We start from the raw sequence: 23,876 nt of genomic DNA, 5'->3' as shown, positions 1-23,876 counted from the left end.
GCATCGCTGTGTAATAGCTGCTTTTGCATTTGAGAGCTGTTGAAGAACTAAAAGCCCAGCTTTGCAGAGAGAACGTTGCTTGCTGAGAGTAGGCAGGGTGCGATATCTAATTCAGAGCAATATGCAGTAGTGTTGAATTAGGCCATTTTACTTTAGTTGGAGGCACTTGGAATCCCATTGCTATCCAAGGTTATGATTTCTCCTTAGGGTAGAGCTGGTTGTAGAGCTGAATAGAGATAAGGTTAGAAATGACAGGTAACTGCCTGTCCCTCACGCTGCTGCCTCTCCACAGAGCACAGAAGCAACCGCAGGCTCTCCTCTGGCTCCCTCTGCTCCTGGAGGAGAGGCCAAATGGGTGCAAAATGTCCCGACTTCTCCAGCTGTGGTCAGACGCGAACCTGAACGTCCTGAGCCAGTAAGTGCCAGTTGTGGTTGGGGCTGTCTTTAGAGGAAATGAGAGCTGCAAGTTTCTGAGCGGCCAGCACTTGCTGGTGGTGGCCAAGGATGCTGAGTGCTGGAGTGCTGCCAGGACCTAGCGATTCCCGCCAGCCAGTGAGAGCTGGAACATGGCCTTTGAGCTGTCATGTTTAGGCCGCAGCTTGCTGGGATTCCAAGAGGGGCAAACGTGAATCATGAAGGCTCCCCTGTCCCCAGAGGAGGGAGCGCTCAAAGGACACCGCTCTCAGCCTTGCCACACACGTAGGGGACACGGTGGCCTGGAGAGACGTGTCCCACTCCGCAGGCTGGCCAAGTAGCTGCTGGCACAGAAGCTGTTGATGTGAGCACACAAGTTCTTTGGGGTGGTTTGTCCACATGAGCTTCTTGGGTGGGCCTACCTGGGAGTAGTTCAGAGACACACTGGGGACGGGGAGCTGCTGCTTGATGTAGTCAGGGGCTTTGGTGCCTTTGTTGCCAGGTTGTTCTTTCGCCTCTTCAGGCAGAGCAGTCAGGAGCAGAGCTGACAGGGGCTCTGAGTGCGCCTGTGTTTTTGCTTTTGATAAGGTGCAAAGAGATGGTTGTGTTGTCCACGGAGCTGTGTGGGGCCACTCTTCTCCCGTGTGGCAAAAGAAACAAAGTGCGCAGTTGGGAACCCTTGTTCCGTGGCAGAAGCCAGAGGCTGCCATGTTTCTGTAGCTACTTTCTGTTGTGAAGTCTGTTTTTCAAACTCCACTTGAAAACTGCACTGGAGCCGAGAGTGTTGGCAAAGCTGTAGCTCTGAATAGGTGAAACTTTCATCTTTTTGTTTCTTGCTTTTTTGATTTCCTACGAGTAGAAGCCCTGTATTTTCTTTCTCGGCAAGCAAACGTGCTTTTGCTCAACCTTCATGCCCTTTTCTAGCACTGGACGAGATTCTGCTAGAATTTTAGTTTGCAAGGTGGTGGTTCTGGAAGTTGCAGTATTTTTCCCTGAGGACACGTACTCTGGGCAGGGATGGTTGTGCACAAGGAGCTGTTCTGGTGGCCGGCCAGCCAGTAGGGCCTTGCACATCACTTTCAGGTTAACAGCGCCCGTGCCTTTTCGCAGCCCAGGGGATCAGAATGTGTTGTATTCCAGGTATGAGAATTCAGCAGGAAATCAACACCCTTGCATTCCATCTGGTCCTCAGAGATCAGAGGGACTGGGAGGGGCTCAGCTTCATTTCTGAAGTGCAGCCACTTTAACATCATCAGTCTGGTTGAGTCCAAGAGAAGAACTTGCCCCAGTACAGATGCACAAGGAGTGCAGTTCCCAGTGCAGTGCCCTGGGTCTGATTGCATTCCTTAAGGATATTCCTGCTCCAGGTTCTCCAAGAGTGTGGTTTATTGAAGCAACAGGAGAACAAGTTCAGGATTGCCGCTTATCAGGGCACTGGCTACTGAGTGTTGATGTGTGTAGTGACAGAAAGCATAGGAAAAGAGAGATGATAACAGTGAGATAGATCTATCTATCTATCTATCTATCTATCTGAAACTTCCTGGCTCTGCTCCAAGGCAATTGGAGGTGCAAAGCTCACCTAAAGACATCCTTTCAGGAGAGGAGGAGAGGCATGTTCCATCGATCAATCCCGAGCAGGCAGAGATGTTTCCCCCTCCAGAGATGGTTGTTTTTTTCCCTCAGAGGTGTTCTCCTCCCCCTGTTTATCCTTTAAAGTTTGGTCTGTCCTATGGGTGTGGAACAATCCCATCCTCTAGGTGGGGTTTGGTGAGTCTGGTCAAACATGCATTACAGGACACACGGTTTCCTTCACTGGCATCCTGTAGGGTGTCTAAGTTAATTTGTTAATGGGGCCTTATGAGGGTCTCTGTTACTGCCGGTCAGAATTCTCAGTTGACAAAAGAGGGAGGACAATAAACACCTTGGTCCTCCTCCATATACTGAGGTGGCCATAGAGGCCCTCTGACCTCCATCAGAGGGTCTTTGTGCGCATCCTCATCTCCTGAATAATCCAGGATTTGTAACAAGAGTGTAGATGTCAGAAAGGCAGGAATGGCAGTGCAGGCCTGAAGAGAACATGAACTCCAGAAGTGTCTCTCACAAGGAGCAAGCTCACACAGGAAGCCACCTGCAGAGCCAGGGTGGGGCTTTGGGACAGGGCTGGGTGTCAGTCACTTCTGAAAGACAAACAGGACACGGCAGAAGAGGAGCAAGGTCCTCAGCAGAGCCTTGAGAAATGCCCCACATTCCCTGTCAGATGCCTAAGATGCTGTTGGAGCTTCAGTCCCAGATGGACCCTGACTGTACTGCCAGTGTCACTTTGGAATCTGTGCCTCCCCATGGGCAGAGAAGGACCCAGGAGAGCAGCAGCACATTGCTTTGGGAATGTGTGAGCCCATTAGTCTCTGAGTCCTGCCCCACAAATGTTTTATGGGAAGTTGAAACCCATCTTCTCTTGCTTTCTGTGCAGCTCCTTCTAGAGAAAGAGCATGAGCAGATTGCTCTACCAGAGATGCCTTGCCAGACTCGGGGAGAGCTGTTCCCAGCCCAAGAGCAGCTGGAGCAGCTCAGGCAGCAGGTGGAAGAGCCACAAGAGAATGGCCAGGTGAGCCTGACTAGCCAGGTGACAGAGTGAAGGGCAGGAACAGGGACATAAAACGGAGCTCTTGGGAGGCCAGGAGTCCCACAGGCACTGAAAGCACAGAGCCTTGTCATCTGCAGAGACCAGCCCCAGGACAGGAGGGTTCCAATGGAAGCAGAGCTGGGTAGGGAAGCAGAAGGGAGTGGCTGAATGAATGTGATTTTGAGGCCGAAAGAGGAAAAAGCTGAGCCTGATGGCAGCTCCCAGTCACTTGCTCTGCATTTGTGTGTACAGAACATCAAGGCAGAGCCACAAGCAGAGCTGCCCAAAGCCCAGAGTGACATCAAAGCAGCAAAGAGGAGGAACAAGGAAGACATCAGAAGCATCCAAGAGGAGAAGAATCTCCATCAGCACAGGAGCGATCTACAAGACCAGGTGAGTGTAAGAGCTGAAGCCACTCCACTCATGAAACATCCTCTCTCTTCTTCTTTGCAGAACATCGACAAACAGCTGCAGGCAGAGCTGCAGGAAACTGAGGCTAGGATCAAGGCAAGGGAGAAGAGGCTGGATGAAGGAATGAAAATCATCCAAGAGGAAATTAATCTTCTACTCCAAAAGCAAGAGGCTCTAGAAAAGCGAGTGAGTGAAACAGAGATAGCCGCTGCAGTCACCAAACTGGTGGTTTCTGCCCTTCCTACCTTTCCTCTGCAGAGCAGCAGGCGGGCTGGGTGATGTCTCTGAGTGCCATCCTGCTGTGGTCTCTATCACAGCCACTCTGAAGGACACGTCCTGGGCTGCTGAATCTCAGCTGCTGCCCTGGACAGTGCGACTAGTCCATTGGCCTGTTGGCCAGCAGTCATCCAAATGGATTCCTGCTGGCCTGTTCCTGCTCTCCTTGTTTCTTGAGGTGTTTTTGCAGGTCAACTTGGTGACTCTGATGGATCTTGAAACAAGCTGTCTGTATCCCTTGTGAACCTGTTCTTTCCCTTTCCTCACAGTCTGTGACCCACGGCTGACAGGGATAAGCTGTAGCGTCTGACTGCTTTGTTGTGTTTGACTTGAGGTGGAAGTGTGGACATCTCACCTGGCAGCCTGCAAAGACTTCCAGCAAGTGATTGGCCACAAAGAGCCCCAAGGCTGGCGTGGGGCACAGGAACTGTCCCTGCTGCAGCTTGAGCCCGTCCTGAAGATGGTGGAAGAAAGGGGGACTCAATGGGAGCAGGTAGAACATTAGAACAAGGAAGTTCAAGTGTGTCCATAGCCCTTGGAGGGGGAAAAGAGTGCTTGGGAGGAAGTGGAATAGTCATTGCGGCAGTCGTCCTTCAGAAAATCCATGAAAATGGAACATGAATCTGGCCATGAACTCAAGTAAAATCAGCCTTTGGTTTTGACCCATCCGGTTTGAGAAGTGGACATCCAAAAAAATCCATTTTAAGAGCCCTGCATGTGGCTGAAAGCAGCTTCCTATGGGCCTGCATTTGCAATGTGATCCCAGGGCAATCTCTGCCAGCCACACTTTCTGACACAAACTCATTTCTTGTCTCAGATCTCCACAGGCTCTCTCATGGAACCTGCTCCAGCAGCAGCAGCATTGTCTAAAGGAGCCTTTGCAGCCCAGCCTGAGAAGTGGAGCCAGGGAAGTTTGCTCAGCTCCAACACTGACACAGCTTCTTCCCATCAACAGGAGATGGAAGATTACTTCCTGGAGCTACTGAGTATGTCTTGTGTATTTCTTGTGTGAGGGACAGTGTATTGTGGGCCTGTGTCAGCATAGCTGTGCCAAATGTTCCTCCGCAGTTTGGTGTCACAGGGACATTTAGGACTCCTCGCAGGAAGTGCTGTGCTTCGAGGCAGCGAGGGAGTGCTCTGGGTGTTCCTGCTGCCTCTGAGCACAGCTCAGACTGGCTTGGGTTTGCCTGAGCTTCCCTCTCTGCTGAAGGCAGAAGCAGGGACTGTTCCTGGATCAGTAGAAGGCTGTGACTTAGCAAATGATCTAGGCAAGTCCTCTGTGCTAGTGGCCAAACTGAACAGAATATTTGGCTTCCTAAATTCTCCTAATTCCTAAAGACTCCTGATTTCTCAGCATTCATCAGAGCAAAAGATCGTCACAGAAATTGTTTGGTTTTGGGGTTTTGTCTTTTGGTGGGTTTGTAAGGATTTTGGTTGATGGGGTTTTTTTTTGTTTTGTTTTTATTGTTTGGTTTGGGCTTTTTTTTTTTTTGGTGAAGTTGGTTTTTCTCCATCCTGAAGGAGCTCTTCTGCCTCATGTGTCTTATTGGTGTAATTTTTATGATTGTTATTATTACCACTACTACATCTACAGTTGGTTTTTATGACAATGCAAATTTTTGCCAATGACCACTTCTTTGAAAAAACATCAAGTGACAGCACAAATTGAGAGCAAGAGGTGTTTTCCACATGCCCCCAGAGAAAAAGCAGATACTTTTATAACAATCCCTATTTAATATCCTAGTTTTATGCTTATAAGGATGTGTCCAAGAGACACATCGATGTGGTGTGGTCAGGTAAAACTGCACTGCTCTCAGGAGTGAGCCACCAGCCCATCCACTGTCTATCCCTCAGATCCGTGGCACTTTTTCATTCCTGATTCCCAATCACTCCTGTGACTGTTAGAGTGACCCGTTGGGCCAACCCCTGCACAGCTCACTCTCTAGGAAAACACATGAAGCCCTTTGTGATTCTGCAGCACAACCCATTTAATGTGCTTCCTGCCCATAACAGCTGCCAGTGCTGGGCTCTCAGGTAAGACCTGGTGGGGCTGAGAACAGAGCCCAGTTGACTCTGTGTCTACCATCACCTGTTGGGACAAAAAGGGCATTGATGTGCACCTCGCTGTGTCTGATCTCAAAGCCAATCCTCTTGCGTCCTGAAAGGGGGCAAGAGCTTGTAACGGGGCTCGGCCTGGCTGTGGCTTCTTGCCAGTGCTTGTCAGTGCTCATCCTTGGCCCTTCCCAGCCTTGCTGTGGTACCTGCTCTGCCCCTGACGGCCGGTGCGACTGCAGAGGCTGGAGCCTTCCTTAGCTGAGAGAGTCCTGCTGCTGCCCGGCCGCTGCAGCGCGGAACTGCCGGGAGGCAGCAGCCCCTCGTCTGGGCCGGCTTCTGCATCGCACGGCCTGGACTCACGAGAGGCTCAGCATCTCCTCTGGGCAGCTGTCCGTGCCACGCCAGCGCCTGAGGAGCACTGCTGTCCTTGCTGCCCATGGCCGCTGTGCCGAGCTGGGAAGACGGGGACGTGTGCGGAGCTGAGAGAGCGAGTCCGATGCGAGCGACTGATCCACGCAGTCAGGGTGAAGACAAGCAGTGTGGTTCTTCACATGGGGCACGGGCATCTTTGAACTCAGCCTGCCCATAAAGGCTGAGCATCCTGATGCTGAAAGCCCCGTTGGTATTGGTCACAACGTGAGCTGCTCTGGTTTACAAAGAGAAAGGCATTCTTCTGGCAAACTGCGAAAGGTGGAGAAGATGCCCTCCTCTCCTGGGAATGCATCTCTCTGGGCTTTGTTTCCTCTCAAGAGATCTCTTCAGAGGACTGTAGAAAATCAGTCTCAGTGCTGGCCATCTGTGCTGCAGAGCTGCCTGGCTTGTTGCTGTTGCTGTTGTGGTTCTTGTCGCTGTTGTTGTTGTTACCCAGATGACCACAAAAGGCTCAGAGCCCCAGACAGTGGGGCTGCCTTTTGTATCTCCTGGAAGGTGGCATCTCTGCTTTAAAGTGAGCATCTTGCACTTTGTTTCCCCCAGGCAAAATGGTGAGCATGGAAAATCCGGTGACGAAATACACTGAACTGGAAAATATCGGCAGTGGGTGAGTCCAACCACAGTTTCTTCTACAAAACCATGGGCCGGGTGTTCTGCTGGTGGAACATCTACCAAGTGTGAAGTCAGGCAAGCTGCAAACACGTTGAGACACTGGGGTTAGATTGGCCCATCTCTCAGTGCTGGGCAGAATTTGTACGTGTGGTCAGAAGGCATTGTCAAAGACATCTCCATGCTGCCACAGTCTTGCCTGCAGCAAGGAACAGGAGCTGGAAGATCTCCTGCCTCTCAAGTGTGGGACAGCTGTGTGTTAATTTCCTTAGCATTTTTGTATGTCTCAAAATCATACGGCCACACTAACGAAAGAGAATCTTGCTTGCCTGAAAGAGCAGCCTACCCCCCGGTAGCTGTCAGATAACAGCTCTCAGGAACAGTTCTTTCCAAGAGTTTGCTGAAGGAAATACTCGGTGGTCAGGATTAGAACCACACAGTTTAGAAACTGAAACTCAAGATGAAAGAATAAGCTCTCTTTTTGAGCTGAGGCACTAAAGCCCAAAGCTTCAGGAACAGGCCCAGTGCCCATGCACTTGAGAGGAAAATGCATCATGTGCCCTCTGGCAGACCCCTCATGCCTCCTGCAGGTTTTAGGCACTTAGAGCAGAGATCTCCTGTCTGGGCTGGCTTTCACTCCAAGATCTAAACAGCTTCTCCTTTCTTTGCTGCTGTTTTATTTCTAGGGGTTTCGGAGAAGTTTGTAGAGCACTCGACAATGCCACAGGAGGAGAGGTAAATGTCAACAGTCCCTGCAGATTCTGCAGCTCTTGAGGGCTTTCCTGCTCTGGTGTGAGTTGTGGCTGGAGCTTTGGGTCACCGGGAGAGCTGTGCTGCAAAGGCACAAGAAGCACAGACTGTTGCCAGCCTGCAAAATACATTTGGGACAGTCTTTGTCCTTCTCAGCTGCCAGAAGGAAGGCAAGGAGAGCAGTGGTTCCTTTTGGAGAAGGAAGTGCTCACTCGCTCTCAGTGGCTAAAACAAAGGTGGTGCCTTAGAGCATCTCACTGCTTTTTTGTGGCTACAGCTTCAGAGTCCTGGATTCTCATTTCTGGCTGCCAGCAAATACGTCTGAATCTTCCTGGTAGTTCCTTAGCAACCTGCAGTGCTGCACTTGGGAACTGCACGTAGGGAGGGATCTGCAAGGCGTCCCTAAAAGCCCTAAGCCCTGCTTATAGCCCAGGATCTGTATCCATAGAGTAGCAAGACTTGGATTACTTCTCTGCACTCAGCAGAGAGTGTGGGCAGAGCTTTGTGGGTGATAGTTGAGACACCGTTGTTACCAAGTGGACAAGGCAAAACGTCAGTGGCCATGTGTCCTGTTTCTGGCCTCAACGGAGCAGAGACATGGGCTGTTGGAATGTCAGTTCCTAATTACTCCAGTGTCTAATCACAAGGCACTTTGGCACAGCTTGGCTGTGTCATCCCAAAATCACTCGCTCCATGTGCGTTGTGGTCTCGTGCCACCACCTTCTCAAGGTACTGATTGTCATTGTCATTTTAGGTGGCCATAAAGAAAATTAATCTCCAAGGACTGAGGAGAAAGGAAGTAACTGTCAATGAACTCATGGTCATGAAGATGAATAGGAATCCCAACCTGGTCAACTATTTAGACAGGTGAGTGATCGTGGTCTTATCCCATGAATGTTTGTTTACCTACTGCAAGCATGAGAGGTCAAAAACCCACTTTGGTCTGTGGCAGAAAATAGAGCCATTAATTATTGATCAATCATTATTTCTCTACTCATCTCCAGTGGATGGGAAGAGAGTGCATTTTGTCTGCATTAGTCTTCCCTGGCACACATAGTTTGAAAATTCTTCAAAAGCCTTGACCAGCGCTATCTTACTAAGTCAATACCCTCGAAGTTCACTGCCACCACGTTGTCTTGGGGCTTGGTTTTTCTCAAGTCTTAAATGCTGATGAACCACCCGAGAGAGGATTTCCCTTGGACTGCAGCCCCTCTTTTCCATTGCTGTGCATGCCAGGAAGACTAGGTGCTTTTTTTCCATAAACACCATGTGTGACAGCTTTTTATCTGGGCTGTTAGTAAACTGCGTTTTTCACTTGCTGGCCATCTAAGACATCTCCTTTTTCACAGCTGTGCCTTTCTCCTTGACACAGCACAGACTGCAATCACTGCACAGCCTAGAGGGAACGTCTATTCCTTTGAGTCTGTCCTCGTTTCAAAGGGACCTGGAAACAAGAATCAATCGTTGTCTTTTCCAAACAGTAGCCTAGCCATGCACGTTCATCTCCATGGCCTCATTTCCTTCTTTCAGCTACCTTGTGGATGATGAACTCTGGCTGGTGATGGAGTACATGGATGGAGGCACTCTGAGTGATGCCATCAATGAGATGTACATATCTGAATATGAGATGGCAGCCATCAGTCGGGAGGTCAGGAATCCCACCTGTGCTTCCGAGGGCTTGGGCAGGATTGTCTGGGAAACAGGGGCTGAGAACTGGAGTGGTTCCATGTGCCAAACTTTGCTTCTGTGTGGCTGCTATGCTATGGGGAAGCAGGTGAACTGCGTGGCAGTGTGCCTGCACTCACTGTGCTCTGTTCTTGTACTCTTATCTCCTGCTGTTGCATTCTCACTCTGTCTCTTGTATTTGTATTTGCTGTTCTCCACCTTGCCTCTCTGAATGTTTGCCTGGAGCCTGTCTGCACTGCATTCCTTGCCTGTAAAAGCAAAGGTGCTGGTGGCAGAATTTGAAACTAATGCTAAAAGAGACTCATTTCTCAGAGTCCTCAGCTGAAAAGGGTAATAGTGCACCCAAAATGCTGTTTGCTTCTGAAAGGTGACTCATGTGATACTTCCAAGTCTGTACTGAGGCCAGCAATAAAACCTTTGCCATGCAGCCTCCCACCCAAAAGTGACCCACTTCACAGCAAAGGGAGGGACTCTTTCTTTCTTGGCAAACCCTTGTTTGTCCTCTGGATGAAGAAAGCACATCCACTGCAGCAGCAGTCATTCTGGCTGGTTTGCAGAGGACAGTCTAGAACAGCAATTCCCGTTGGCTCTCTCAAAAGCTGACGTGCCTTCCCTTAGAAAGGTAGTGTTGGAGCAGCAAGCTCTTCCTCTCAATGGCACTGTGTTCTGCCATTACACTCCATTCCCCTGGAAAGGGAATATTTTAGAGCTGTTTCCTTTCTTGTGTGCTCAAATCACACCACTAATTTTTATCCTCCTGTCTCTGTTTTCTCTCTCAGTGCCTGCAAGGACTGGATTTTCTTCACTCAAACCATGTCATCCATCGAGATGTGAAGAGCTGCAACATCCTTCTCAGAACTGACGGCTCTGTCAAGCTGGGTTGGTATATTCTTGGCCAGGCACAGCGTTCCAGGGATGTGGGGTTTGGGGCTGCTTTTGAGTGACTGCCAGTTCCCCCAAAGTGGTGCTGGTGGCAGTGCAGGGACCCCTGCAGCGAGCTGAAGGCACAGTTGCAACGTGCACAGAGGTATGGCGAGGAAAAAGCAGTCCAGAGTGGCACTGGTTTGGGTCTGTGTGTGTCCCTTCCAGAGGGAGGGAGCTACAATCTAAAGGTTCCAGGGAATAAAAGCCACTTCTGGGGGCAGCATTAAAAAATGTGGGGATTTTTGGAAGCAGACACTTCCATATTTCCTTGGCTAAAGTCCTGAGGAAACAGAGCAGGGACGGATTTCCAGGAGATTCAACAGCACATTCGCAGACTTACAGTGGGGAGTTCTTTTGCTTGGTTTCCTAATTGTACAGAACTTTTTTGTTCCCCTCAGCTGATTTTGGCCTCTCTGCTCAGCTCACCCCTGAGCAGAATCTAAGGAGCTCAGTGGTTGGGACGTCTTGGTGGATGGCGCCTGAGGTTGTGACAGGTCAACCATATGGCCCCAAAGTGGACATATGGTCTCTTGGAATTGTGGGAATCGAAATGGTGGAACGACAAGTTCCTCACTGGAATGAAAGTCGTACCTCGGTAAGGAGCAAATACTCACTGATCCCTCTGTCTTTTTCACCTATCCTGTGTTCTGTCCTCCATCAGACAAAATCCCATTGCCATCTGCTGGCACTGCTTCCACCAAGGTCCCCTTCTAAAAATGGCCCTGCAGCACATCAGCATCTGCTGTAGTTTTGTTTGCATCAGTGGGGGAACTCAGGCCTTACCTGAGTGCAAACACTCTCCATTCTCAGGCAACACTTTCCTTTGGGTTTTAAGTTGTTCCAGCTCGTCTGTCTGTGTAGATGTCTCTAATAACACAAAACACACATCTCAGAGCTGGTGTTACATCTCCAGAAAAGAAGGAAAGAAACCCAAACCAACAAAGTCTCTAAAACAGTGGTTTTCTAGAGAAGAACTGCACTCCCTGTACAGTTTCTTGTCACTTGCCTAAAACCTGGGCATGAGGGTGTAAAGGCCACAGAGTATCTTCTGCTTCTTGTGCAGTGTTGCTGAAACACTTAGTGACCATATTTCTGTCATAGCCCAAGCCACGTTCTCCACGTGACCAAGCTGCAGCCTGGTGACATGGAGAGCCTGCCAAAACCTCCCATTTTTTACCTGGCACTTTCTGGGATGGGCACATCATTAATGTATTGACTTGAGTATCCAGAAGAGCAGAGGGTTACCATAGGGATGGCATTTCTCCTTCTTCTGATTTGACCACAAAAAGTTATTCGTTTGCCACATCGGAGAAGCTGGAACTTGCAGACTGCTGCGAGACAGAGCTGCAGGTGGCTCCTGTGTGCCCAAACAGGCATTTTCATCCCAATATGTTTCTGCATGCATCTTAACGTGTCTGTGTTGAATGCGGAGTTCCAAATGTTTCTTTCCTTACCTGAGCAATAACTCCCTTTTATGTAATAACACTTGAAAACAGTTAGAACAAGGTCCCTCTTCCAAACTGCCTGTCAAGCTGGTGTGAATCTTCAGAGAAGCAAAATGTGCTTTTGCTGGTGTAGTTGCCCCTAACTAGGTCAGCCAATCAAATCAGCTGCCAAGGCAAGATCTGCTGGATGCTGGAAAAGCTGCAGCTGCTTTGGGGTTTGGGTTTTTTGTTGGTATAGGAAAGTCATCTCTGCCTCTCTGCCAGGGCAGAAATTGCCACTGCAGAGTTGAGCTTAAACAATGGGCTCTGGGAGAGCATTTACAGACTTGAAACTGATGCCTGGAGTGGCTACCTAAAAACAGAGACTAGACAAGAATAAGAGAATAAAAATAGGTATTTATTTGAACGGCCTTCAAAGATACACCCTGGGCAGTCAAAAGGCTACATCCAAGATGGAGCCTGGGTCATGAGTTCTTCACAGTTTTGTAAGTTTGGTCCATTTCCGTATCAGGGTTAATTCTCCAATTATGACCCCAGTTAATGATGTAATTACCCCAAGTTTGCCCCTCTTCAGAGGCTTTCAGTTTACACATTTTGGGCCCTGGGACAATCGAAGTGTCCTTGGAGAGCAAACCTAGAGAGGCTTTGTTATGTCTAACTAGCACGAGAGAACAGTAGCTAATAGGCCACACGAAACTTCAGAGCTACACACTAGGCAGTACAGGACTTGAAAAAGAGAAAAGTTAAAACCTAAGGCATCAAAAGAAGCAGGTGGAGTCTTGTGTTTCCTTCTTCTCCAGGCTGAACTCCTGATAGCCACAGGAGGGACCCCACAGCTGCAGCAGCCCAATCTATTCTCGGCTTTGCTGCGTCACTTCCTGAGCTGCTGCCTGCAGAAAAACGAGGAACAGCGCTGGTCTGCCAAGGAGCTCCTGCAGGTAAAACGCAAAGGGACTGCAGGTCAAACGGTGTCCGAGGATGGGCTCCTCCTCCACTGGAGCCCAAGGCATCAGATGAGCTCCCTTCCTCCTCATCTCCACTTTTGGTGCTTTTCAAATGAAAATGGCGAGGAATCCTGGGCTGGGCTGGCAGGGACCTGTAAAGGCCATCTGATCCATGTGGCCTGCAATGAGCAGGGATATCTTGAAAGAGATCAGGTTGCTCAGAGCCCCTTCTCACCTGACCTGGAATGTTTCCAGGGATGGGACACTTACCAGTTCTCAGGACAACCTGTGCCACTGTTGCAACACACACCTTAGACCTACTCGGAGTAAATCCCCTTTTCTTCTAAAAATATTACCCCTGCCTTTGAAGCACTGAGCTTGGAAAGCCATGGCTCATTGTTCTTGGCTGTTTTTTTTTTCCTTTGGGCAGCATCCATTTGTAACATCAGCCAAGCCTGTGTCCATCTTGCTGCCACTGATCCAGTCAGTGAAGAAGTGGAAGGAGGAGGAGAAAAGATGGCAGTGCCAATCCATCCATTCAGGACTATTTTCTTCATGACCAGTTTAGATTAGGATTGTAGAGTACAATTGTACTCTACATGGATGGCAAATAAATAAAGTTTCTGAAACCCCAACTCATCTGTAAGATTCCTTATTTCTCACCTTGTGATTAAGCTCAAGATTTCCGTCTGAATTGTCCGTTGTTCCTTAAAGGTGGAAAGTGACACTTAACGACTTCTTTGGTATGGTTTGTAAGTGGGGCAGGCTCTTCTTCATTCATCCTCTCCAGACCACACTGCCTTTGGAATACGGCACACTGGCCGTTTTTTGTCCAGCAATTGTGCTTGTAGTTGAGGCAGAAAGGGCAATGGCATTTGCAGGCAAAACCAGAGGAGGAGTGATGCAGCCAAGACATCCTGTGCAGATGCAGGCGTTCAGCTGTGACTCGAGAGCATTGGGGTTCCTGCCACTTGGATTTGTATCCCTAAGTGCAATCTCTTTGGCTCGGGGAGAGTCTTGCTCAGCTGAGAAAGCAGAAAGGTCAGTGAGGGTGCTCTGAAAGGTCTCGTCTGATGCAGAGCTGTCAGCGACCGTGAGCTGAGAGCGGCCCAGCCTTGCCCGGGCCGGAGCCCCAGCAGAGCCCTGGCAGAGCCCAGAGCAGCCTGAGGCTCGGCAGAGGCCGGCTGGCAGGAGGCCCTTGTAGCTGCAAGAGGCAGCAGCCTGGCACTGGGTGCCTCTTCCTGGGAGCGGGCAAATCCTCCCGTCTCAGAGCCAAAGCGGCAGCTGGCTGCTCCCGAGGGAAGCGTAGCCGTGCTGGGCACAGCGCAGACTGGTGCCATTGGCCGTCTGGAGGCAGCCCAGGAGGAGAGAAAGGCAAAAGGCAGCCGAGGGCTGGTGCCCCGGCTGAGGATTGCTACTCTTCTGCCGGCTGCCCTGTAACTCCTGGGAAAGGTTAGCAGTGTGTGCAGCAGCCTGGGCACAGCGGGAGGGAGCCGGGCTGCTCCGCAGGCTCCAGCACAGGGCAGCGTCCTTCAGGCACGGCAGTTCTGCCAGGGGAACCGAGGCCAACGGGAGGCAGCGACAGCTCCTCAGGTCAGATCTGCAGGAGCCAGTGCCTCACACAGCTCTGGGAGGAAGCGCCTGCAATCCTGCAGTTCTGCACTGAGTCAGAGCAAAGGTGTGAAATGCAGAGCGTTCTGCAGAAATATTCGGGGCCACCAGGCCAGCCTGCTTTGTGCTCTCCGGTGCACAGCAAGCACGGCACCATGCAGCTCTGAGTTGCTGGCAGAGAGGGAATTGGGGATGTTCCTGAGGCTTGTGCTTGAGTAGTGAGCTGATTTAGAAGGGAGCAGAATAAATTCAATTGGCAATCTATGTTTTCTTTATTCCTTTCTGAAAGACAGACGCACTGTGTCTTCATTTAGCAAAAACACAGCCTTTTTTTACTGTATTTTAGGACAACAACTTAGGCAAGACCTTCAAAACAGCAACTGAAGCAACTCCCATGCAGTGAGCAAAAAAATCCAACCCTCCACATCTTTCTGCTGTAGATCTTGATGTTTTGGTCCTGCAAAGGTCTTGCAAAGGGCTAAGCAGCCTTTAAGGTGTGAAGAGCCTTCTTGTCTTGCCAGCAGGCATGAAGGTTGCTTGGGCTGTTCTGGAATCAGGCCATGAGCTTGTTTGCCTTTGACTTCTCGTTTTGTTGCAGCCCCTCTGTGGCAAATGTCCGTAACCCTGTGAGCTTACCGAGCCTTGCTCACTCTGTCCGTCTGTATTGGTTTTGCTCAGCCTGGTTTTTGGTAGCAGGAGGGCCACAGAGGCGGCTCCTGGTAGAAGCTCCTGGAAGTTTCCACCATGTTCAGCAGAGCCAATCTCTGATGGCTCCGAAAGATAGACATGCTGCTGGCCAAAACTGGCCCAATGACAGAGGCGGGTAAAACCTCTGTGATAACATATTTAAGAAGAAAATCAAAACAAAGTCATGGTGGTTTTGCTTCTAGTAAGAGAAGAGAATGAAGTGAGAACATGTGAGGAAAAACAACACGGCAACACCAGGGTGAGTGGAGAAGGAGGGGCAGGAGGTGTTCCAGGTGCCGGAGCCGAGGTTCCTCTGCAGGCCGTGGTGCAGCCCATGGTGAAGCCGCTGTGCCCCTGCAGCCCATGGATCCACGGGGGATGCAGAGATCCACCCGCAGCCCGTGGCGAGGTGCCCGTGCCGGAGCGGGTGGATGCCTGGAGGGGGCTGTGATCCAGTGGGAGACCCGGTGCAGAGAGGGGCCCTGCTTCCAGGCGGGAGCAGCCTGTCCTTGAAGGACTGTACCCTGTGGAAGAGTGACCCACGCTGCAGCAGTTTTGGGAGGACTGCTGCTCATGAGAGTGGACCCACGTCAGAGAGGTTCGTGGAGAACTGTCTCCCATGGGAGAGACCCCACAGCCTCCCAGGGGAAGGACTCCTCTCCCGGAGAAGTAGAAGAAAATCGTGGTGATGAACTGACCAAACCCCCGTGCCCTGTCTCCCTGCGCTGTCCGGGGGAAGGAGGGAGGGGCTGGGGGGGCAAAGGTGTTCTAAGGGCTTATTTTACTTCTCATTATCTTCCTCTGATTCTGTTACCAATAAATTCACTTTGTAACTTTAAGTTAAGCCTGTTTTGCCCTTGAAGTGTTTCTCCTGGTCCTTATCTCACTCATGAAGAGTTCATTCATTTTTTTTTCCTTCCACAAGAAAAGAAAGGGCTTCTGCATTCTGCGGCTCGCAGAGCGGGAGCCGAGAAAGCACCCTGCTTGCTTGTTCAGCCGTTTTTTTGGGGTTTTTGCCCTCCAGAGAGTTGAACTTTGTTTTTCCAGGAATTTCGGATTTTTTCCCTTTTTCTGATGGACTGCTTCAATATCAGAACACATTGGGAGGACTTTCCACCGAGCACAGAGGGCCTGGTCCTGGGCCAAGTCCCAGCTCTGAGGAAGAGGGAGACCAAAGGGAGGACTCTAACATTTCCCAGGTTTTTCTCTACAGCGAGAGATTTTATTATTTAGCAGTATTATCCTTTTCCCCTGTGTTTGTTAGATAGTTTTTTCTTTCACTTTCCTTCAAGGAAAAAGTTTCTTTTTTTTCCCCAAACCTGGTGGGAGAGGGGTGGTTTATAACCAGCCTTCTCTCAGAGGATATATTTCTAAATTTGGCCAAACTGGCACAAAATTTAGTGGCAGCTGTGGCAGGGGAGGGTGAGCGAGCGACCCTCATGGGTGCCGGCGTCAGGTCAGTGTCAAACCACGATGGAAGCCTCTTCTGCTGGAAAGGGAACATGTTTGCAATGGTGTAGTGATCCCCAAGTCCATACAATACTGCACCAAAGGATTAGACTCTTCAGTGCCTTCTTACTGATCCTTCCTCCCCTCCCCTCCCCTCCCCTCCCTGGGTCCTTCCCTCTCTTTCAAGCCCTCCCCCTTCTCTCGGGCTCTCCCCCCTCTCTCAGCATCTCCCCCTTCTCCCCGGTCACTCCTCCCTCTCCCAGGGCTCTCCCAGGGCTCTCCCAGCATCTCCCCCCTCTCCCAGTCACTCCTCCCTCTCCCAGGTCTCTCTCCCCTCTCCTGGGATGTCCGACCGTTCCTGGACCCCCTCCGGCCCCTCGCAGCCCGTCCCCCGCCGCCTCGCCCGGGCCGCGCCGGGGCCGCGCTCGGAGCCCAGCGGGGTCGGGCCGGGGCCGCCGGGGCCGGGTCAGCTCCGCCCCGCGGAGGAGCCGCGACACCGCCCCGGCAGCGGCCCCGCGCAGGCGGAGCGGCCCCGGCTGCGCCCACGCTGTGCCTGGCGAGGGGCTGCGGGATGTGGGAGCTCGTCGGGGCTCGCCCCTGAAATACCTTCCTATGTCACATCTGTGGAGCAGCTGTATCCAAACTTTGTACCAAAGCTGCCATGCAAACCTTCTGAACTTGTTCCAGGATCTGGGCATGCCAGGTAGCCCGAATATCAGGGTCCCAAAATGTACTGATCCCCAGAAAACCATCCATAGGAACTAGACGCCTGGGATCAGATTCAGGCAGCTGCACATTCCCAGCTACAGCCTTCTCAGCCAACCTTCTCTCAAAAACTGAATATTGTATAGGTTGGAATAAAATCTGACCTAAATGTTTAATATCAAATAGAGAAAGCAGATCAGTATTCAGCACTCTAATAACCTGCATGACCTGAGGGGAACCTAATCCATACTGAGCAACCTTATTCTGCAAATCCTGGACCACCCTCCAAGCAATACTCTCATGCTTGTCAGCCTGGCCTGAGTTAGGAGGAGCTTTCTGCACTGGGAAAGCCTGGACAGCACCCTCTGTGCCACCACTAGCTGGCTTCATTGTTGCATCTCTTTGATCTACCTGCATACTATCATCAGATAAGGCAGCAGGTCACTCAGGTGCCGTCTGCCCAGCAGGCATCCCAAGTCTTTCCAGCACCTCCCACACCCCGTCTTGCAAGGTGGTGGAACCCACCCCTGCAACCCCAGGAACCCACAAGAGTGCCGGTAATATTTCTCTGCCTGTTTTGAAGTGTTTTTACCCCCCTGAAAAACACTGTTTTAACCTCCAACCTTGGAAAAAACTGCCTATGATCAGACAAGAACTAGAAAATACAATGGTGTGAACTATGGGTTCATAGACTATTATGTAAGATTGTCACAGGGTGAAAAATTTAGAGGTTTTAGGCTTCTCTTTGTAGTAAATAGATAAGAGCAAAAAACATCACAGGGCAGGGGGAGGAGAGGCTTTGGGTATCTTGGAAAAGCCTCTGGTCAGAAGCTTATCCACAGCAGGAGGGGGTGACATGGCCCATCACAGGGCCCCCCCCCCCCCAAGGGGTCCCCAGACCCTGCACCAGAGCACCAGAGATGATGCAACAGAGCCTCAGGGTTGCAAGGGACAGTGTCAAGCCAGCCCCTGCAAGAGGAGGCACGTGGGCGTTCCCACCTGGCCCACAGCGTACATTAATCCACGGGATTCTGTACTCTTTGGCGTGTGGCCGTGTGGCCACAGCGGCGATGGGGGACCCTCAGCACCAGCAGAGCGGATGGAGGGGAGCAACGAGGCGTCACTGGGACCCTCGGATGGGTGATCTGCTTCCACCTAACCCCTGTCACCTCTCCGTGTTCCCCCACCCCCCACGCACACTTCTTTTTCTATTTCTTTCTCTCTTTTTCTCTCTTCCCTTCTTTTTGCCTCTTTCACTATTAAATAAAATACATCCATTTTTTGGCAACAATATTTAATCTTGTTTGGTTTTAATCTCATTTCTGGGAATATTTAGAACGTTCTAAGTTCTTTCCGGTTTATGCTCAGAGACTTAGCTTGCTTTGCTTTTCTGAGTTTAAACCGGATCGTAACAGTATGCAGCTGCAGCAGGAAGCTGTGGGAAGAGGTGCTGCTACCGTGGCCCTGCGGCTCGGGAAGCCCATGGCTGTGCCCCCCCAGCACTGGAGTGCCACCCCCGATGGGGCTTAAGGGGAAGGGCATTTAGAAGGGAGAGAAAGCAGCACCCAGAGATTTTGTGAGGGAAATAACCATTTATTTCCTTTTCCTTGAATAGAGAGTTGCAAGAGCCCTGCTAGAGCTGCCAGTGGGGCAGCCTCTGGAAGGCCCGGGGAGAGTCCTAGGGCCTGGGCTCCCTCTTTTGTCAGACATGCTGGGGCCCAGTGGACAATCAGTCCCTTTCCTGGGAGCACAGGGGCTGCGACTGCTGCCCTGGGCAGGGGGAGGCCTCTGATGTACCAGCTTCTTCCTCCTCATCAGAGCCTGGGGGACTGCTGGCAGGAGTCCCTTGCTGGGAACTGCTGGAGCTGTCGGAGTGGCAGCTCCAGCAGCCACTGGAGCTGTTGCTGCTGAAGCTGGAGCTCCTGGAGTTGCTGAAACTGGAGTTGCTGAAGCTGGAGATCCTGCAATTGCTGGAGCTGGTGGAGCTGGAGCTGGAGCTGGCACTGGCCACAGGGCTGTTGTTCTCATCCCTGATGGCACCAGAGCGCAGCAGCCTCTGGGCCTCCTCGCGGCACTGGCCCACAATGATGCTGATGATGCCATGGACCAGTGGTGCCGTGTGTTGCTCGAGGACAGGCTGCAGAACCTCAACCAGCATGTCAGCATTTGGCCCGTAGATGCAAAGGCCATGCAAGATGGTGCTCTCTATGGCATCAACCACCCACCACCAGCCCCGGTATATTCGCTCCAGCCTCTGATGCAGCCAGGGCCGCACAGGGTCCAGGAGATGCTGTTGTTGACAGAAGAGTTCTGCCCAGATCTCAGGCAGGACACTGCCCACAAACTCCAGTCCTGAACCCTCCTGCTCTGCTGGAAACACTGTCCCCTGTGGAGAGGATAAAGGGGACACCACAGGAGAATGGGAGCTGTTCTCATCCAGGCTGTCGGGAGCTCTCCCTGCCTGGCTGCTGGCATCTGGCAGCTCCTCAGGGACTGTGATGAATGTCTCCAGATAGTCGTCTTCTCCACGATCAGAAAATCGCACAGTCATTATTATTCTTCTGCAGAGTGGGCACACTGGATTTCTCTGTGTCCACCGCAGGATACAGCCCAGGCAAAACTGGTGGTGACAGGGCAGAGTAGAAGCAACACCCTCACAAGTGCCCTGGCAGATGGGGCAGTTGCTGTCGGTCTCTGTGGACATTTTTGTGCTCTGCAGCACGCTGTGGAGAGATAAGGATCAGGACCTGTTTGCCCTCACTGCTGTCACATCCTGCAGGAGAGAGAGGCCATGGTCACTGGCTGTCCTGGGGCAGGGAGGAAGAAATGGCCAGGCCCCTGGAGAAGGACACATCCCCGAGTCCTGTCACCCACCCCACAGCCATGCCAGCGGGACATTTTCCTGCACAGCTCACTTTCAGTGCTGCATCTGCAGTGCTCGGCTGCCTGAAGCAGGCAGGGCAGGGAATCAGGAGTGATGGCTATGGGACTGGCACCAAGATCTGCCAGTAACAGGCACCATCCAGCACTAGAGAAGCCTGGCTTGATCCTCCAGACCTCACAGTGTCACTTGGATGGAGTTCAGGCTAGAGCCAGACTGGCCCAGGCTCTGCCAACTGAATATAAGCAGTGAGGGACACAATGTCATCATCCATTCCTCCTGTGATGTCACACAGTCCACTGCTCAGTGACATCAGCCTCCACTCACCCGTGACAGCAAAACAGGTATTTCACCTTCTGGTCGCCCCCATATAAGTAGTGAGGGAAGTGAGGTCACAACCCATAGCTCAGGGATGTCACAGTCCACAGGTTGGTGACATCAGCCTCCTCCACCTGGTATTGTCACAGGAGGCCTTCCATCTGTGTAGGCACACGGTGTTGGAGAAAAAAGGGAAATACCATTTCTTGTTTCCAACTTCTACATTCCCATGTTGCGCTCCCTTGGTCACCTGCATCATGTGTCTGTGGCTGTGTGTCTCATCGTGCCTTTAAAGGTGTCCCTGGGATACAGTGACAGGACACAAGGGAATAATTCAAAGCTGTGCCAGGAGAAGTTGTTACTTGTTGGAACCCAAAAAGAACACAAGAGAAAAGAAGAAAAAGTGATACCTACTAAAACTGGCCAAATAGAACCTTTCTAACACAGTTTTGAGTATTAGAAAGCAGGCATTCTTTATTACACCATGCTGGTCACTCAAAGAATCCTGCCTCTAATTGAGTGCCCTGAGCATCAGGTGAACAGAGTTTTTATCATACGCACTGATTACATGTTCATTAGCTCTCCCTGCTTACTTGATGTGTATGTATTACTTTATTTTACAAATTTGCACCCTTTATTGGAGTCCCTATGTGGTTCTTTGGGGTCTATCTTCAATGTCCAGTGTGCTTTTTAGGTGGCTGTTCCTCAACCCCCACTTTGGAGTAAGCACAATACTGTTGTTTTGCAAAATAACTTCTGCTTTGTCAGCCTTGCAGAGCTGAGCTGGCATCCTGCTTGTGTTTTGCATGACTTCTGTTTACCTGTTTACTTCATCCATTTTTTCAAGGCTGTGCTGCTCTGTTCCATGGTCCTTATCAAGTCCTCCCTTTTCTTGAAACAAAGTTCCTTATGGGAATTATTTTCTTAAAACCTGTATTTCATTTTATAACATCAGGCATTACAACAGCTATAGAGAGATGTTTTAACCAAGACCACCTGGGTAACCATGAAGTAGGTTTGGTCCAGATTTCTTCAACTCCCCAGCAGGTGTCGTCTTGAGCCAAGGGGCTTTGCCCCTTTTGATTCTGGAAGAACATATCCACGATTTTACTCTGTCCAGTTTCAATGCAGTAGAAGTTGCCCATAGAACTTGGAAAGGTGCCTTCCACTTTCACTGTAGCGGAGCAGTTCCCCAGTCTTTCAAGTACACCCAAGTTCCTAGATGGAACTTGTTCACTGGTGTGTCCAGTCCCGCTGGTCTGGAGATCACCACTGATCGCTGCAAATCCTGTAAAGTTTTACTAAGAGAAATGAGGTAATTATCCAAATCAACCTCTCCTTTTATGTGTGTGTTTCCTGAAATGTGTGGTACTTGGTAAGGGTCAACCATACAGCAGCTCCTAGGGGCTGATTTTGCTGGTGCCCCATGGCTGAATTCTAATTTGAAGAAGAGCAACAGGAAGGGCTTGGACCCATGTCAAGGAGGTTTCCTGACATATTTTACCTAATTGCAATTTGAGTGTATAATTCATTTGCTCTACTTTGCCACTAGCTTGGGGCCTATAAGGAGTATGAAGATCTCAAGCTATTCCCAAGGCTTTCCAAGACTCTTGTGCCCCTTCTGCAATAAAGTGAGAACCTCTGTCTGATGGCATTCCCAAAGGTACCCCTCATCTAGGTATTACTTGATTCAACAGTATTTTAGACACTTCCCTAGACTGGTTGGTGCGACAAGAGAGTCTTCTGGCCACCAAAAAAGGTGTCCACCAGGACTAGGAGGGATTTATAGCCCCATCTTCTGGGCAATTCAGTGCAATCAATCTGCCACAATTCACCTGGAACACTTCTAGATTTTATGGCTCTTAGCACTACTTTGTGAGCCATGTTAGGGTTCTTTCTTTTACAAACGATATATTTTTGGAGTCTTGATTGTACAATCTGAGCCATTTTAGACCCAATTATAGATTTTTGCAAATGTTTAAAAAGTTTTTCAGTACTCCAATGAGTGTCTTGCAATGCACTATTTCATGCAAGATTGATTCTGGGACTAATGTTTGCCCAGCTGGGATAACTGCCCAGCCTCGCAGATCAAATCTTGCTTCTACAGTTTCAATTAGCTGACAGTCCCTAGCACTAGACTTTGGTCTTTCTGCTCAGAGAGGTATCTCTGGCGGGGGTATGAAAGATAAAACATTGTTTTCTAACATGCCTTTTTCTGCAGCCTCATTGGCTAAATGATTCCCTAATTCCAGTTTGGTCTTATCCACTTGGTGTGCTCTGCAATGCATGATGGCAACTTCCTCTGGTTTCTGGATACTTTCAAGCAAATCCAAGATTTGTTTTCCATTTTTGATCGATGTGCCTTGAGATGTCAAAAGGTCTCTTTCTTTCCAGAGGTCCCGTCTGCATGTACCACTCCAAAGGCGCATTTTGAATCAGTTCAAATGTTAACTCATTTTCCTCTACTCAATTCCAAAGCTCAAGTGACTGAAGTTAGGTCTACTTTCTGGGCAGAAACATCAGAGGACAGTGCCCCTGATTCGATTACCTCGGGGTGTGCATATCCAGACAGCTGGATAGGAAGGTTGAGGGCATGGTCCTGTGACAGGACCAGCTGCTCCTGATGCCTGTACTGCTTTTGGCATCTGCTATGCTGCGGGTGTGCAGCTGCAGCAGGATTTCCTGTGGGAAGAGGTGCCACCGCTGACACGGCCCTGGGACTCCAGGGGCCCGTGGCTGTGCTCCCCAGCACAGGGGTGCCACCAACAGTGGGGCACAAGGGGAAGGGGAAAGGCATTAGAAGGGAGAGAAAGCAATGCCCAGAGACTGTGAGAGGGAAATAACTTATTTCCTTTTCCTTGAATAAATTGTTGCAAGAGCCCTGCTAGAGCTGCTGGCGGGTTGGCCTCTTGCATGGCTGCGGGGAGCCCTGGGGCCTGGAGTCCCTCCTCTTTGTGGGGCACTGGGCCCCTCCGGACAAGTGGCTCCTGTCCCAGCCAGGAGCAGAGGGGCTGTGACTTCTGCCCTGGGCAGAGGGACCTGCCACTGTCACCACCTCCTGCCACAGGTCTTCCTGGCACTGGTCTTGCCATGCAGGGATGGGCACAGGTGGGGAACAGCTGTGAAACCCAGGGTCAGGGGTTTAACATTGACTGCTCTTGATGAGTTGACTGGAAGTGACAGTTTTCCTTTTTCTGTAAACCGAGGCTGTCAGTGTTTCTGTGTTTGTATTAATGAGAAGGGTAGAATGTAGGTTTGTGGTTTAATGGAGAGCAAAACGGTGTCTGAATTCAACTGATTTTTTTTCTTTGATGACATTTTTTCTGTGAAAAGTCTGAAAATCAAGGACAGCTTTTTGGAAGTGCTCAGAATCCACTGCCTGTGAGCACGATAATACCTGAGTGACCCTTCAGAACCTTGAACTGACAAAGTGAAGGCATGAACTCTTTCAGCTTTTTTAGAGGGAGAAAAATAACCAAACCCAAACCTATTTTCTGAATCCCCTGGAAAATCCAACTTATTCAGGAAAGTATCATTTGGAATCTTCGGATTTTCTGTTCATCATTCATTCAGACACTTGTGAAGCCACACCAGTAATGCTCTTTTTAATGATTTAACATGATGCCTTTTCTTGGTCTTAAAATCAAGAGTCATAC

At 50.4% G+C, this 23,876-nt stretch overlaps 1 protein-coding gene across 1 annotated transcript; it reads left to right on the top strand.

The window, feature by feature from the left end:
• The first annotated feature begins 391 nt into the window (after positions 1 to 391).
• LOC125320262 (serine/threonine-protein kinase PAK 3-like) lies at positions 392 to 13,204 on the top strand. Its single transcript, XM_048292397.1, has 13 exons — positions 392 to 415; positions 2,885 to 3,019; positions 3,290 to 3,634; positions 4,059 to 4,217; positions 4,542 to 4,710; positions 6,755 to 6,818; positions 7,507 to 7,555; positions 8,325 to 8,437; positions 9,101 to 9,218; positions 10,036 to 10,135; positions 10,579 to 10,775; positions 12,426 to 12,563; positions 13,000 to 13,204. Exons 2-13 carry the CDS (start codon positions 2,927 to 2,929, stop codon positions 13,126 to 13,128), a joined length of 1,674 nt encoding a protein of 557 aa, XP_048148354.1. The 5' UTR covers positions 392 to 415; positions 2,885 to 2,926; the 3' UTR covers positions 13,129 to 13,204.
• Positions 13,205 to 23,876: the final 10,672 nt, after the last annotated feature.

The sequence above is a fragment of the Corvus hawaiiensis genome, chromosome Z (assembly GCF_020740725.1).
Source record: "Corvus hawaiiensis isolate bCorHaw1 chromosome Z, bCorHaw1.pri.cur, whole genome shotgun sequence".
NCBI lineage: Eukaryota > Metazoa > Chordata > Aves > Passeriformes > Corvidae > Corvus > Corvus hawaiiensis.
This window is presented reverse-complemented; position numbering and strand designations above follow the sequence as displayed.

Coding starts and splice junctions, on each gene's coding strand:
- LOC125320262 (XM_048292397.1), top strand. CDS start 2,927: ATGCCTTGCCAGACTCGGGGAGAGCTGTTCCCAGCCCAAGAGCAGCTG. Junction 3,635..4,058: donor AAGAGGCTCTAGAAAAGCGA/GTGAGTGAAACA, acceptor GTTTGACTTGAG/GTGGAAGTGTGGACATCTCA. Junction 7,556..8,324: donor ACAATGCCACAGGAGGAGAG/GTAAATGTCAAC, acceptor TTGTCATTTTAG/GTGGCCATAAAGAAAATTAA.